The sequence below is a fragment of the Apis florea genome, unplaced genomic scaffold (assembly GCF_048593485.1).
Source record: "Apis florea isolate Af1SG1 unplaced genomic scaffold, ASM4859348v1 contig_3793_pilon, whole genome shotgun sequence".
In the NCBI taxonomy this organism is placed as follows: domain Eukaryota; kingdom Metazoa; phylum Arthropoda; class Insecta; order Hymenoptera; family Apidae; genus Apis; species Apis florea.
The window spans coordinates 700,236-717,500 of record NW_028256856.1 but is presented as its reverse complement, the minus strand read 5'-3'; the positions used below and the strand labels follow the sequence as shown (position 1 = coordinate 717,500).

General features: G+C 40.1%; 1 protein-coding gene across 3 annotated transcripts in view; it reads right to left on the bottom strand.

The window, feature by feature from the left end:
* The window catches only part of LOC100866559 (pseudouridylate synthase RPUSD2), a 131,242-nt gene that overhangs the window by 8,290 nt on the left and 105,687 nt on the right, over window positions 1–17,265 (bottom strand). For all 3 annotated transcript variants that reach the window (XM_086915705.1, XM_086915707.1, XM_086915706.1), the window contains one exon: window positions 14,462–14,684. In XM_086915705.1, the coding sequence (XP_086771831.1) occupies window positions 14,462–14,684 (223 nt within the window). The remainder of the gene's footprint in view (window positions 1–14,461; window positions 14,685–17,265) is intronic.

Sequence of the window (17,265 nt, the reverse complement as noted above, 5' to 3'; positions counted from 1 at the left end):
TCTCTTTGAATAATTCAATTCGAGGTCTGGGTAATTTCTGAGGCCGGCTTCTCGAGAGAGAGAGAGAGAGAGAGAGAGCCAAGATGATTCTCCGCGGAGATCTAAGAGATTATTTTTTGGTAATACGATCGAGACTTCTTTCTCTTATGTCGTTCGAAGTAATTTTTGGCAATTTCGAGAGTTGGAAAATAATCTTTGGATACGTAAAAAATGGTGCTGCGATTAAAGAAGACAAAAGGGGAGGGGAGTCCCTTTAAAACTTTCCTTCGGACGATTAAAAGTTGGAAAAGCCAACGATCGATTCCTCTTTGTTTAAGAATAATTCTTGGAATGAAAGGAAGGTTTAATCGGAACTTCCCGATGCTCGGCTAACTTCATTTCGGGAAGCCTACTTTTACCAATTTTCTCGAAGGAAGGAAAATAAAAATGCAATCGGTCGCAATTTTAAAAATAAATCTTAAGTGGGAGATCGATCAATTTTGAAACTTTCCTTCCTTCGGACAAAAGTTTAAAATTCTCTTTTCTTCCACAAAGCAAAATGGATCCTGGGTAACATTCAAAAGAGAGGGCAAAAAAAAGAAGGGGGTCCGTGTAAATCGGCTCCAAGCCAATTAGCTACGTCGCTTTCTTAATGGCCCGGTTAATCGCCAAACTTCACCCTCTTTTTCCACGGTTTCTGAAAACCGCAACGCGACATTACCAAAACAACGTCATCCAAAATTGTCTGGGAAACTTGCTCTGGAACCAGCATTCGAGGGAGTAAATTTGTTGTTGCTAATTCGGAGCTTGTTCGTTTATCGCGAAGATCGGTAGGAGAGATTGATAAACGAGAGCTATTTGGAGCATTAATCACCTTCGTCTTATCTTATTTATCGAGGAAATTTTCTCTGTAAAGTTTATTTTACAGAGAGATTTTTGAAAAATGAAGAATGAGAGGGGAAAAAGACAAAGTTGGAAAATTTTATCAAATATTTATCAAAATTCATTCAAAACTTATTACCAATTTCTCGCCTTCCCCGAATATCTCTCCACTTCTACAAACAAACTTGTTCCATTTCGAAACTATTGTTTCCTCTCTCAACAATCTTCGAGCGAAACTTTTCTTCGACGAATCTCGAAGAAGGAAAAGAAGCCGGCTCGAGTCGTCTGGCCCGATCCCGAGGCTTTTGGCTTTATTTCAGAAGAGGGGGATCGGTCTTATTTATTATCCTTCCCCGCTTAATTTAGGCGTCCTAGTGGATACGCGTGACGGAAACTGACGGCCGTTAAAACAAACGCTATAGGACAATGTCCGTATCGGATCGAATGTTCATGCACGTCCACCTCTCGCGCCGCTTTACGTAACTTACGGAATCAAACCGCGTTGTTATAAATAATTTTTCGGATTCCTCGTCCTAGAACAACAGAAGAGAAATGAGATCACGAATATTTTAAAAATATTCCTTCTAGAAAGAGAGAAGATATTTCGTCTTCTAGCATTTCCCTTTTTTTTTTTTTAATAACGAAGAAGAGAATTGCAATCGTTCGGAATTGATAAAACTATTCTTCTTTGATTCTTCTTTGATTCGAAATTAATAATATTTGTCCTCGGTACGGAAGAGGCGTGGGTTTGAAGTTTCAGAGGCTGACAAACGACGCCCCAAGCCTCTCGATTCGATGCCACCTCTCTCGCCATAGATAAGACCGCAAAAGGGATCGAGAGAGCGTCCCTTATCTCGCCAAGTTTCTCCTCCTAGTTATCCAAGTCGGGAACGAGTCCTTTCGCGATCCCCTCCGAGTTATGATTGAACCAATCGAACTCTGCCATTGGTTCGTCGTCAAGATTTAGGGAGCCGTTAAAAATTTTCCATCCAATCGAAACAGTTATCGAGGACAAATTAAAATTGGATAATTTAAAAATTGTATCAAAAAATGTATCGATAATTTTCTAAAAAAAAAAAATAAAGGAAAAGATTCGAATGAAGAAATTCCATTTTCGACTCGTCCATTGGCGCACCACGGAAACCACGATCCGTGGTTTCCTAGTAGAACCTAGAGCATCTCGATTTATTTCGGGAGCGAGGCGGACAAACGCGGAATTACGAAAATGTGTTTTCGCGCACAGCCACCGACAATTAGGGCCGCGTCGTACTCCGAGAATCGCGAATAATTGGCCGACGATGGCCACCGACATCGTGGAAAGATTTAGGGAAGCCGTCGTCGTCGTCGACTCGACGTAATCGTGCGGGACGAGATGTTTAAAGATTTCCAAGTGGCGCTTAAAATTCGAACTTGGCGATTATTTCTCTTCGAGGTGAGTCGATATTATCGAGAATTCGTAAGACGAAGGTTCTAAGGGACGAGATATAAATGTTACATGTATACATATACATACGTATGTATAATGAAATATCGATGGAGGAAGGTAAAATGGAGTTTAAATAAAGATTAGCCTTATACCTCGGATTATACTATGTTTTGCATTTTTCTGCATATCGTATCCTGTGCCTTTTTTTTTTCCACCTTCAAATTTTGCATAAATGCATAAACATCCGCCAGTCCAGTTATAAGGAATTTAAGTTCTAGACGGGGATAGGAAAAGCGAGACGGTTCTATCTCTGTCGCACTTCTATCTCGCTTCGTCTTTAAATAAATCGTGGAAACCTTTTTGCACATCGCGATTCTGAACAATTGATTCTTTCTTGAGAGATATATCCTGAATATATATATATATATAAAACGAAGCTACGTGTATAAAAATTAACAGAAGAAGAAAAAAAATCAACGAGCATCGATTCGATTCATTCCCACGATTTATCGACGATCCGTGATACCGTATGGATGGATCTGCGTGAAACAGCGATGCATATTTCATCGGGGATGCGTGTCACGTCGGTATGCGACCCGCGTTAAATTTGGAAGGTGGAAGGCGTAGCCGCAACGCGGCGAGTGTTGCACTTTTCAAATGTCAGCCGTCGCGACGGCACATGCGGATCCGTCTAATGCGCGCTCCTCCCCCTCCTCCATGCAAATTCTGCTAAATTTCGATCGAAACTCTGAATGAATCTTCATCCTGGTGGAAAAACTTTTCCAAACAATCGATGAGTTTTAAGAATTAATCAAGAGTTTTAGTTTAATCGTCTCGAATATATCACTGGAATTATATTTTGATTTGAATTCTCTGAAAAAATTAATTTTCGATCGTTCAAACTTCTAACCTCAAAAAGAGGCGAGAGGAGAGAAAAGTGTTAATTCCGTTCCTGCTCGCCAGAGGGCTGGTGATTCTACCTACCGCGTTCCTACATGTCCCCGGTGACACGGGAAATTGGTTAGGATGATTCAATTAGCTGGAAGCGGTTCCGTGGTCGAACGATCCGCTTCCGACGGACGCGTCGTGGCAATTTCGCACGAGAGCAGTTCTTCACCGTTATATTAGGAACGCGTTTAACAGAATTGACGAATACCGAAAATCTACTCTATTCCCATCGTTAAATTCAACACCGTTCGTAATTTATGCCGCGTTCCCACGAAAGTGTTCCAATCGAAACGGAAACAAAAGCGATATTCGACGAAACAATGAAAAAAACTTGTGCGTTCGAACACAAAAAAGCACGTTTTCATTAAACGATCCATCGATCGAGAGCCACTCGAGGCGCGAGAGAAAGAGAAAGAGAGAGAGACGTTCGCATGAAGAACATAACCTCTCGAAACGAGGTGGAGTTCGATTAACTTATTCCACGAGTAGAGGATTTAATAAAAGGAGGGGGAAATAATAAAGGGGAAATTCGGTTTGGATCGTGGAGGAAAGCGCGAGGATACGGGGAGGAAACGGAGGTCTCCTCTCCGTTCGATTATTCCTTCCTTTCTTATCGACGTTTTATTATCCTCGAGGGCGCTCGAGTAGAGTTTAACGAGATCAACCATGATGGCGCACCGAAAAGCTGCGATCGTTCGTGGCGTAATGGATAATTGGAGGAGCGGTCCTTTTTTTTTTTTTTTTTTTTCGTAATCGACTCGGATAAAGGATCCCGAACGAGGGAGGGGGGGGGAGTGGAGCGATTAAACGCACGCCAAGCTTGAATATTGGAAAGGACAAAGGAACCACCGAATAATTGATAATCGAGAGGAGAGGGGGAATGAGATTATTAACAGTTTTTCTAATAGGTAGCGTGTTCTTGACACTCGGTGATTCTCCCGTTTTTTTTTTTTAATAAGAACACGTTTGAAATAATTTTTAAATTATGTTTCTTCGATTATTCTTCTCCGTATCTTTTCCTCGTCTCGAAGAATATATTATATGGAAAAATCACGGATTGGACGGAATAAAATTCGTAAAATTGCGGATACCGAGAATTGAGAGGAGAGACAAGAGATGCGAATCGCGTTATCTGGCGGGACAAAGGATGTACGGGGCGGGAAGTCAAACGGAAGCAACTGTACTTGTTGCTTCGAAATTGACACTGAAGATCGGTGACAATGTTTGGCTGGTGGTTGGCTGCCAAGAAATACAACCGTCTATCGACGTTTCTCCTTCGCAAGAAGATGATGGAGAAGGAGGAAAAGGACGAGAGAGAACTTGCTCTGCGGCCATGATATCTTCGCCTGTTACGGAAGTGAACTTGTTGCTGAATTTGGCAGCCGTCTCTGCGGGACCAAGAGGAGGAGGAGGAGGAGGAGAAAGCCAGTTGTTGCCTCATCCGCCTTGAATTTATGCGCCCATCCCCATATAATTCCGACTGGAAATGGTAATGCGACTCGGTAATTTATCCGACCGAATTTTGCTCCAATTCCTTTTAAGTGGCTCTCACAGAGTTAAAGAGATTCGACTCTCGTTTGTTACCTTATTCTTCCTCCGTCTTCTCTTTCTTCGAAAAACTATATTTTCTGGAATTATATTCGAATAATATTCTATTGAAAAAAATTAGGAAGAATTTTTACATCAATAAATAATAGAGATTTTTCAAAATGGGACGATCTTCGACGCTTTTCGATTCACCATTATTCCCTCCTCGAATAAAATTACTTCTTTCCCCGGTCGGTTCACAATCGCGATTCACCCCGCGAGCAATTTTCGAAACAAACGTCGCCGGCCGGGGCGAACCGAAGTGGAAATCATTCTTCCTTTCTCGGCCATTTCCTTTTGTCGGCTCGATACATCCTACTCCTCCCCCCATTTTCGCCGAGAGAGAGAGAGAGAAAGGGACACAATGGGTCCCGTAATTCCCGAGGATGGAGGGAAACCGGTGGAAATCGAAGGAGAGAGCACAAAAGCTCGACTTGACCGGAACAGTCGAGGAGAGACTGCTGGCGGAACGAAAGCTCTAGGATACCACTTTTTTTTCAACGTTTGGAAGAAAAGAAGAAGCTAGTCTTTCGAGTTCCCTTTGTGAACCAGAGATGTGCCCCTTTGTGCCCCGTTTCGATTCTCTCCAAACGCGAGCAAGAAATCGCGGAGATACAGCGATCTTTGCCCAAGAACGAGGAAATGGTAAATACGGAAGAAATTGTACGAGCTTCTTTGAATTTGCCAGCGATTAACCTCTTGCCTTTTAATATTCTATCCATGCTTGGATAGAAAGATATATATATATATATATATTCCATCGAAATTTTCTATCGAAAATAGAAGGAAATAAGAATATTCCGCTTGAAACTTTAAAATTCTTGCGAAATCGATCCGATTAACCCAGAGAGATCCCGAAAGATCCTCGATCGAGAGCAGCACAGTGTGTGGCTCGTTTCTTCCAAGATATCATCGTTGCACCCCAGAGGTCAGAGGCAATAAATCAACCTGTCGCCCGTTCCCCTCCACTCACTCGAGGCAGCCAACTTCCTTCCATCTTCGAGGATTAACCACCGCGAGGCAGGTTCGTTAAGCAAGCTGTTACGTCACTCCCTTCGCCAGAATTTCGTTCGTTCCAATCTTGGAGAGGGTTTTGCAACAAGTTTTTGCGATGTTTCTTTTCTCTATTCCCTTAAATTTTGACTCGCGCGTTCATCATCGGATCTTCTCTTTATCCCGATTTTTATTCGCCATTCGAAGCTTCTTTTTTAAAATTTGGGGCGAAATTTTCAAATTTTTATAAAAAGTTATCACAATTTTATAGGATAATTTGGAAAAACGTTTAAGATTAGTATTTCGTTGGGGCGAGAAAAAGAGAGAACGTTGCCAGCACTGTCACTACTTCATAGTTGGTATCCTTCGATACGCGATATAACCAAAATATATCCATCCAGCCAAAACCATATATATATATATTTTATTCATTGTTCACGTTCAGTGCATAACCAGCCAACAAGAAAAATTATAATAGGTCGGAAAAGCGACGAGAGTTCAAGTGCGAGAGTTTCAACCGTGGGGGGAGGAAACTGTGCCGAATTTACTGTGCCGAAATTGCGGAAATACGCGCGTGTGCTGCGTCAACACGCACGCATACCGCGCCGCGAATAAACCATAACCCGCGAGCAAAGTTAAATCACGAAATTACCGGGGAACGTTAACAAGACGAGCCGAGAGGAACGAGCCTTTTGATAATGAAGCGGGATTTCTCGAGAGGGAAATATCGTAAAAGAAGAAACGTGCTTTTCGCGGAAAAAAGAAAAAATTTGTCACAAAAGACAAGCAGCTCTTTCTCTCTCTCGTCGCGGATATCTGTGATACAAGTGTTTTCCACGCATGTGAAGTAGTAATCTTCATAAACGTTTCAACGTTGCGTCCAATTGAATTTTAAGATCCTTTGAGTACTCTCTTTTTTCTTTTCTTATCATTGAAATGAGCAAGCTACGATAAAGTCTTTTTTTTAAAAAAAAATCAATTTCAATTAAATTCTTCCAATTCCTTTGAATACTTCCACGAATTCGAAGAATCGTCGCCCTGATAAATATATCGTTAAACACACTGTGTCGATCGATCGAGGAATCGGAGAGTCTTTTTTTAAAAGAAAAAAGAAAGAGTCGTATAAAGATTCTTTTTTCTACTCGAACGAATCAATTTCAATTAAACTCTTTCAATTCCTTTGAATATTTCCACGAATTCGAAGAATTATCTGGATGTATCATTAAACACTGTGTCGATCGATCGATCGATCGTCATCATCATCATCGAGGAATCGGGGGAAAAAATACAATACGTTCGCCTGCAACACGCGTAGACACGGTTGGGGGGAAAAAAGTCGACGTGCAATCGATAGCCACGACGAGATGGTGAGAATTTTCCTCGATTCGGCCACTCCAGTTTCCAACCGGTTCGAATCGTCGCCGTAAAAAGCGCGCTTCGAAAAGGATCTCGAAACGTTCGATCTCGACATAATTTCACTTTCTCCCCTCTCCCCTTCTCGATAGCCAGGCGCGGATACACGTGTAAATGATAAAAGCGGAACGAAATCGGACGATCTGAACCTGTTGTGATATACGATTCCGCAAATGGATCACGCGAATATTATTGCCAAGATTAACCCTTTTCACTCTCAGACACCAGTCGGATCGATGCAGCAGCAATATTTATTTATGTTTTTTAAAAATATCGCCTCGTGGATAGATCCGTTTAAAGCTGTTTAAGCTCGTAAAGCGATTTTTACTTGAAATAAGACCGTGATCGAGTTTGACATTCTGAGCTGTAATTAAATTAGTAATTCAAGATGAGTTTGATTTTTCGTTATTGAACAATGAAATTATTCATTAAGAAATTGATAAATAGAAAATAATAGACGATGTAACGATATTTGCCCCGACAATAATTACTTTATCGTTAAAAGTATATCACGCAGCAATATAGATTTTTTAATAGATTCAACGAAATCTATCTTTGTTTATACGTAAAGATAGAATAAAATATTAGAAAGTATACTTGGCTAAGAAATTCAGGAAACGTGTGGAGTTGAAGTTGGTTCGAGTTAAACAGGATCAAACACCCGATATTTAACTCTATCGTTCGTAATTTGTGGAAAAACCGTGTCGAGAAGTTGTTCGAGGATGGAAGAATTTTTGCGTATCCTTGCCAAGATATTAATAGGATTTCTTCTAGCTCGTTAACGCTAATACTAGAATTCTTGTAGTCGGGCGGAGATATTGGATTAAAATTTCTTCTTCAGAAGAAGAAGATGTAATAATAAATTTCTTTGTTGCTTCTTTGGAGACGGCGCGTGTAAAATGGTTGAACACTGTTTCTAAATTTTCGCAACAACGTGTCGCGAGGAGGGTGTTCGATTTATCATCGTGACGAGGATAATAAATAAATTGGGATGACGAGCGATTAATCTTTCCGCGATTTTCGAGCCAATCCCCTTCGCTCTCGTCTCCATCCAACTTAACTGCGCAACTGAAATGCAAATGGACGTCCGCCTCGAGTTAACCCTTTGCTCCATTCGAACATATTCACGTTTGATTTTTCTCAAAATACGATCTCGTTAGATTCTTTTATGTATTACGTATAATATTATTTCCAAAATTTTCTCCAGAGTTTCGCAAGCATGGAGTGAAATTGGTTTTTCGTTAAGAAATACAGAGAGAGAGAGAGAGAGGAATATCACGCAACAGATTTTTTCTTTCTTTTAATTTATCGCGTGAAATCGTTTCAAGAGATTCGCCAAGTTTATTTTCCACGACGATTCTCGAAAAAGAGCTTCTTCGAGCGACTCGATCGGCTCGATAGAATCGTCCGCTAAACTGACGTGAATCCGACTCGAGCAATAGATTCCGATAAAAGTATGCAAATGTGTAGCGAAGGGGGTCGATCCAATTTACGGACGAATAAATTCGGATCACCGGAAAACATGTAAATGCCACGCATCGAATCATCCCTGCGTTTCAACATTTTCACTTTACTCTCCTCCCAACCACGACGTGGACGAAGTGTTATTCAATTGTCCTGCAAAATGGTGAGAAATTTGGGCCAAAAAGCACGAGTCTGGCCGATCTTCTTGTGTATTGTAGCTCCACAAGAGCAGTGCCTTTCAAATTTACAATTTACTCTGATAACTAATTGTCGAACACGACTTGATCTGGTCGAAGGTTTATTTAAAGATTGACTCGACTCCGATTTTCCTGGTTGATTGGGATGGTTTTAAGCGTGTCAATGAGGAATACCATGGCTGATTCGCAATACGGTGCAAGGAGAAAGGGATTAAAGCGCGGTTCTTGATTTGGGGAAAATAATCGTGAAATTCGATCGAGGGCTTCAAGAAACGCTTATTGGTGAAAGAACGATCTTTCCACTCGTTCGAATTAAATCTTGTTTTAAATGGAGATCTCGATTTCTCAACACGCCATCGGATAAAAGTGAAATGCGTTCTCTCACTCGACGGCTATAATATTTCCCTCCTCGAAGTATAAAACGAGGGAGGAATTGTATCGAGGGACGCGTAAAACGTCGATCGATGGAGAAAAATCTTCTTGTCTCGTGTTTTTCGTCTCTTGAAATCGAGGATCGATCAATTTTCCAACCGATCCTTTAATTATTACATCGATTAAATCTTCGAAACTTCGATGTTTATCTCTCTTTTTGATTCTTCATCCGATTTTAGAAGAAACAAGATTTTATTGCGATGTCGCGACTCGAAGGAAAACCAGTCGTGATACAAGCTTGCCGTGACAATTACATTGTTACTTCGTAGAAGAGATTATTAACCGGTCGTTCAATTCCTCCTCCAATTCCAGAAAGTGGCGGATCTCGAGAAGGATTAAAAGACCGAGTTGGCAGCAAGGCTCGGCCAAGAATATCAAGTTCGAGTATCGGCATTAGTTTAAAAGCATTAGCTTAGGAGTGGATCGTCGAGTATCGAGAAAAATTCAACCTTGATAATATAACCTTTCCCCCTCCCTCGATCGATCCAGGATTAGTCCTAGAAAGAAAGGACTTTTCGTTTCGATTCGTTTTTTGAAAAAAAAAAAAAAAAAAGATTTCAAAATAAGGAAGACACGGATCGAAGTTTAACGAAGCAAAACCATTCGAAACCATTCAATTTTTCTTAATTTTTGAAAAAAGAAACAGGAGAAGGAAGGGGAGGAAAAAGGGTATTTTCTGTTCGAGGATGAGGCGATCAATTAATTCAAGAATTTATCGACCGATCTTTCTCGATCCAAGTCAATGACGTCAGTATCCGCGTTTTGTTGTGTATCCACGACGATGTTGTGCATCATCCGAATCGTCTGCTCCTAGTCGAGAGACCTTCAGCTAGAATCGAACAAATTTTTCTTGCAAGAAAATCGGCTCCTTCGAATTTCGTACGTTTCCAATCTTTATTATGTATTTTAACTTTTATTTAATTTTTGTTACGAAAGAATACCGAGAACTACGATTAACAAGGTTCTTGCCATTTTGCCATTCCTCTTCTCGGGATTAATTTTTCCAAGGAATTTTTAAATGAATTCGTACCGTTGCTGCGTAAAATTATTAATTTTTATTAATCGAAAACGTGGGTTTTTACGAAAAGGAGTGTAAAGAAGTTTTTTCTTTTATCGTTTTTTCAAAATATACAATATGGCTTGATTTCTCGCCTCGCCGTGATTAAAATGGCAGACAGGTGAACACGAGTCCGCGCCACTGGCCTGGATATTATGCGTGGCCGAGTAAAGGAATCGACGTAATCGATGAAATAAATTTCAATGTCACGCGATTCAGATGCAAATCAGACAGGATGACAGAGAGAGAGAGAGAGAGAGAAAAAGTTATTGTTATTGGATATTCGAAGGCGAGAATATTTTTATTTTTATCTTTTATCCTCTTCGAATCGGATGATTCGATTTTTTTAATTACGATTCCGAGTCCGTTTTCCGAAATGATTCACCGGGACATTATTATTATTATTTTATAAAAGGCAATTTTTCTGATCGAAACAGAGAATATTTTCCAAGACGAAGAAAGATGAAAGAAATATTTACATACAAGAGAGTGAGAAAAGAAGTTGAACAGGTTTGTATAACATTATATTACAATCTTTGAAGTTTTTACTTAATCATTTCCAACACGCAAAGGTTCTCCTCCATTGCGTGTTCTCCTTTTATTAATTCTATCCTCGTTATATCTATTTTTTCTTTTTTTTTTTTTTTTTCGTGTTTGTATTAATACGTCTCTGTTATAATTCTCGATAACGAGCAAGTTTCATAGATAACATTGTATATTTATTCATTTATATCGATCCGTCGATTAAATGTTTCCAATTATTACGTAAATATGACGATAGAAACGGAAGTATTACTTATTTCCTCGAAATAAACTTCATAGACTTCATCTTCATTTTTACCACTTCTTCTCGTTTAATTCATGCGGAATTCATTTGTCCAACCCGTCTCTTAAAAACGTTCGATCCATCCACGTATTCTCCCTCCATCTTCCATTTCTGCTCATTCACAAAAATCGCGATTAAAGAAAAGGAAAGCTTTTCCCATCCTTGAAACGCTCGCACGATAATCGAACGCTGATAATGGAAGCCTCGTTGGGCGACGGCGCGTTTAACCAAGGCACGAATTCCTTTATATCCGTGCCAAGGATATTGTCGCGGGGCACTCGACGGCAGGAGCGAGGATGTTCCATCGCGCACGGTTTCTTGTTACTCGCACTTTGGAACACCCGGCGGTGTTCCCCCGCCTTCCCCCACCTTCTTTCATCCATGTCGATTATTTTGCCCAGCTTCTGGATAACACCTTCTTCCTATCCACGCTATGAAAATCGTTTCGACGTTCGGTTATTAGAGGGGAAGATGCCTAGGGATATTTGAAACTTTAGCTTTCTGCCTAGGTGAACAAGTACAGTTAATAATATCATTGCTCGAGTAAAATTTGAAGGCGATCGAGACTGTGTTTTTGCATAGAGTTTTAAATATATTTCCATTCCGTGGATCCAATAATTGGGATGATAAATTCTTCTCGGCTACGAAAATTTCGTTTCCGACCGTTCGGTTGCTAGAAAAGTCTAGGGATATTTCGAAATTGCGACTTTCTCCCTAGGTGACATAGAGAATATCTTTGCTCGAATAAAATTTGAATCGAAAGATGATCGAGACGTCACTTTTACAGATTGTCAAGAGTTTTAAATACATTTCCATTTCGTGGATCCAATAATTGGGATGATAACTTCTTCTCGGCTACGAAAATTTCGTTTCCGACCGTTCGGTTGCTAGAAAAGTCTAGGGATATTTCGAAATTGCGACTTTCTCCCTAGGTGATATAGAGAATATCTTTGCTCGAATAAAATTTGAATCGAGAGATGATCGAGACGTGACTATTACAGATTGTCAAGAGTTTTAAATACATTTCCATTTCGTGGATCCAATAATTGGGATGATAACTTCTTCTCGGCTACGAAAATTTCGTTTCCGACCGTTCGGTTACTAGAAAGAAGAATCTAGGGATAAAATAGTAAAATTTCGAGAGGTGTTTCATAGATTGTCACGAGTTTTAAATACTTTCATCTCGTGGATCCAATAATTAGGATGACAACTTGTTCTCGGGTTCTTATCGGTTCGAAGCTCGTTTATTATTTCGTGAAGAGGGATCGATGGAGATATCGTGTTGGATATCTAGGAATATTTGAAATTCCGATTCACTCACTACTCAGACTATGGATAATATTTTTATCTGTTTCCGTTAGGACGAAAGTTGAGAAGTAATCGAGAGATAATGTTTGCTGGTTGCCTAGGGATATTTGAAATTCCAATATTCTCACTGTGCGTTATGGGATGATGTTTTCATGCGTTTTCCGCTCGAACGAAATTTAAGAATAGCGTTTCGATAGATTTCTCGTGGATTTTGAACATTTTAAACGCGAGATGATGGATACGCATTGTTCAAAATATATCGGCAAAGTTGTTATTTTCATAAATAAATCGATATCGACGAGGTGAAAAAAGCGAATATCATTAACGATCATTATATCCATACGAAACGAATTATGAATTATACATGAGACAGCCGAGTTGTCTAGGGATATTTGGAATTCCGATTTTTCCCCCGATTATTCGGGGAAAAAATGAGAAGAAATCTTGGGACGAATTTTCTAAAATTTTTTTCAATCCATTTTTATCTTCTCGTCGAATCATACACGAGCAAAAGTGCGATTCATTAAGCGACGCGTAATATCGAGATAAAAGAGAGAGAGAGAAAGAGAGAAAAGGGACGCGCTCGAGTCGCATTTTCGAGGAAAATCTTGTAGCGCAGAAAAATAGTGCTCGTTAAGCCATTCAATTTTCCGTTCTCCTCGGCCGGAGGAGAACTATAGCTACGTCCCAGTTTATAGAATCGTCCTGTACAATTGCCCGTACATTTCAAACGAGTCGAGCAACATAAATCACCAACAATTTTTATTTTTAACTCCACGTATTTCCTCCCTTTTCCAAACACTTGCTCCCCCTCCTTTTTTCTTCTTTTTAAAACTATACGAAACGTGTACACACACACACACGCGCGCGCGCGCACACACTCACAATAACAATATCAAGAATAATAATATGCACGCGAGAATAACGTTAACAGTGGCGCAAAATATATTAGCTCGCGACTCTTAAAAGGTCGCAACTCTTGATAAAATTTATTCGAGATCAAAGATTACTTTGCATTGCGCGCAATTTCGTATCTTTCTCGTCGAATGATCAACCAGCTTTAATATATATACATAACATACATACACATCACATTTGATAATTTCGAATTTCGTTCACTGAATTTTCAATCAAAAAAAGCAAAATTCCAGAGAACGAAGAAGAATTTATTCCAAACGTGGAAAGATACGTAGAAAATGGATCGATGAAGGGGGAAATTTTACTTCAGGGTTGTACAAATAACTTTGAATGATTGTGATTCTTTGCTGGTAACGACGGACGATCGTTAAGAGAGAAATACACGCAACCTCTGACAATATAATTTCATCGCGTTAGGAACGAACTTTTCCATTTGCCGGGATATATTGGCCGGGCCGCACGACGAGCGTTTGGTAAATTTGACGAGGACGAATCCGCTTGACGAGCCACTCCACCGTATCCTACCAGAGTTTTTCCTTATCTTTCAATCTTCTGCTCGAAAATTTCGAAATCGATATATAAGAAATGCTCGAAACAATTCCCTCCCTCCCCCCTCCTTCCACAATTTACACGTCGATAATTCCAACCCTTTGCGCTCCAATAGATTCGTCTTCGCGCGTGTGTCTTAGAAAGATGATGGAATAATCGAATGGCCGGATATCTTCTTCATCCGTGATAGAAGAAATGTTATTTTCCAAAGTTCTCGAGTCCGATCTTTCAAGAAATTGCACGATAGAGAGACTCGGCGCAGGAAGAATAGAAGAGCAACAGGCGAGTGAGTGAACGTGAGAGCACGTTCGAGTCGTAAGGCGGTATTTAAAGACAAGTCTTATATTAGAGGAGTAAGTAAACGGATAGTAGTTAAATCTTGTTCGTCCCCGAAATTCGTCCGCCTTTCACGATGCTCGAGTGGGATAGGATAAGGGAGGGAGAAGGATTTTGCGAGAAAAAGAATGGTAAAAACGGCTCACCTATGAACCACGTTGGCCAAGAGATCGTTGTGGCGCAGCCTGTAGTCGACGTCCACCTTCTGGTAGTTGACGGTCAAAGTACCGGCACGGATGCAACGCTCGTACTCCTCCGCCGGATGCGCCCGAAACTCTCTCGCGAACACCTCGAGAATCTTCTCTCCCACCCATCTCCCCTTCGTGAACGTGGTGAAGGTGAAGTAATACGGGTACACTTTCCTCAACCCTGTAAAACACGGGGCGCAACAACCCCTTCTAATTAAATCTCGACAAAGAATCTCACCTTTCAATTACCATATATATATATATATACACACACGTTAATCATGCAACACGTTAATTAAAGAGATAAGAGAGGAGGAGGGGGAGGAAAATAAACGTTCGAATTCTTTCTTTCAAATCGAATTTCGAAAGGATATTTCGATCGATTTCTCTTTTTAACAAGTTTCTCTATTTTTAACAAGTGACGAGAAAGTGAAATTTAATGGAAATTAATTTTTTAAGAGTGCGAAGGGTTGAAATCATTCACTTTCTTCAATTTAATAATTAATTCCTTCTGTATAAGACACGAAGATAATTCGATCAACACCTCGTAACAACAACAACAACAAGATATCTCCTCGGTTCCTTGATTAGAATAGATCGGGTTCATTAATTTGCCAACAACATTCCGACACGCCTGTTTGCCGACGATCGAATCTCGAATCGAATCTCACAAATCACGGTTCTCCGGTTGGAAATCAAGCGCGAATCCGAACTCGCGGAAATAAACCTTTGGCGAGGGCAGCCGCGCGTGTAATTCACCTTCTCGATCGAAAGGGAGGGGGGGGACACGCTCGAGGAAATGGGATCTGGCGGAGGAGAATTTTCCTCGCGTGCAACACAACAGGTGCGAGATGCGAGGAAGAGGGTGGGAAGACGTATTTTCGCGCGTGTCGATACTTGAATTTCTGATATCTCGTGTTTCGTGTCGAATGTTATTATTAATACGTCCTCGTGGATGTATGGAAAATTGTACAAGATTGTGCGTGCGACTCTTTTAACGAAGGTATTAAGTTAGGATATGTATGTATAGAAATCGTTTTTGATCGATTTAAATTGGAATTCGATCCTTGGCCGGTCGCCGAATAAACGTGACTTTAGGAACGCATCGAAGAATCGTCGAGATTCGAAATTTACTTGAAATAGTCGGAATGAAGATGAATCTGAAATTACATAAATTTTTGATTGGCATCAATCGACTGAATAGTCTGCATTTGACTTGGCCAATTTTTGTCGATAAAAAACGTGACTTTAGGAACGCATCGAAGAATCGTCGAGATTGAAATATACGTGAAAATGAACGTAATCTGAAATTACATAAATTTTTGATTGGCATCAATCGACTGAATAGTCTGCATTTGACTTGGCCAGTCGCCAATTTTGTGTACAGCAATAAACCTATCCAATTTTTGTCGATAAAAAAACGTGACTTTAAGAACGCATCGAGAGAATCATTTGAAATAGTCAGAAAAATGTTGCGAAGCAAATCAACCCAATCTAATCGAGATGAAATTGTATAAATAATCGACTCGACAGTCTGCGTTCAACTTGGCCGATCGTCAATTTTGTATTGTACAGCAATGAACCGATCTTGAAGAAATCGTCGAATAGGCGATTCGAAAATTATTTGCAACGATCAAAGGGACAAAAAAGAAGAATTATTCCTACTATATTTCTCCACAGAGATCGGTCAAAATATCGGTTTGCGCCTAAAACTGATGTGCGTATCTTGGCGTGCGAAAATAGGAGCGCGATAAAGGGACGTTCCAACTTGGTTATTATACAACCTTCAAATAGTGTCACGATTGTTTCGTAATTAATTAAAAATTGGCACGGTGGCAAGCGGTCGGTGCCGGCTGGCCGACCGAAAATAAAGCCCCGCTGATGCTCCGCTGCTCGTGGATCGCGCCAATCGCGTAAATCACAATAAAACCCCGGACAGCCGGCCATCATTACCCTCCCCCCTCGAGAGGAGGGAAACGCCTCGAGCACTGTTGTCCATCCTCTTCGCCTCCAACAATCTTGGAAGCCTGGATTTTTCAACGATTTTTGCATGGATCTTTGCAAAGAAAGATATCTTTTTCTCTTTATTTCATCGTTGCGTTTATTTGAAAAATAAACGGGCGAATTGTTAATAAGTTTTCGCGTGGAATTTTAATTATTCCAGGTTCGTGATATTCGACGACGTCGTCGTTGCAACGCGATATGCAAATTTCGATCGAAATTCGACACAGGCGACCCCCCCCTCGTCGTTGCATTATCGTTGTTTATCGTTGTTTTAATCGTCGAATATGAATAATTCCCACTCGAAAGTTATAATAAATTTGAAACGATTATCCATAATATTATGATCGCAATAATAGAGAATCAATTATTTGATATTATATCTGACGTCGAAATCGAGGAAATTTCAAACGATTCTTTTTTTTTTTTTTTTTTTAATTTTAATCGACACTCGAGGGAAGCAGAAATAAAAAATTACTCGATTTCATTTCTCCTCGACGAGAGAATCTTCATTCTCGCGTGAAAAGGTAAGGATACCGTTTCACAGAGGTAACAAATATGGCGCCCTCATCGATCGACTTTCTCGATCGTGTCCTTTTCCTTTCCTTTTCGACTCTTACTTTTCTTATTCGATAAATGTCCTTTGGAAATTAAGATGTTGCAGAGAGAATCGTATTCGATCGCACAATTTTAAGTTGATTACAAAAAAGAAAGCTATACTTTGATATCTCAATTTATTTTTCCAAATCCAATATTGAAAA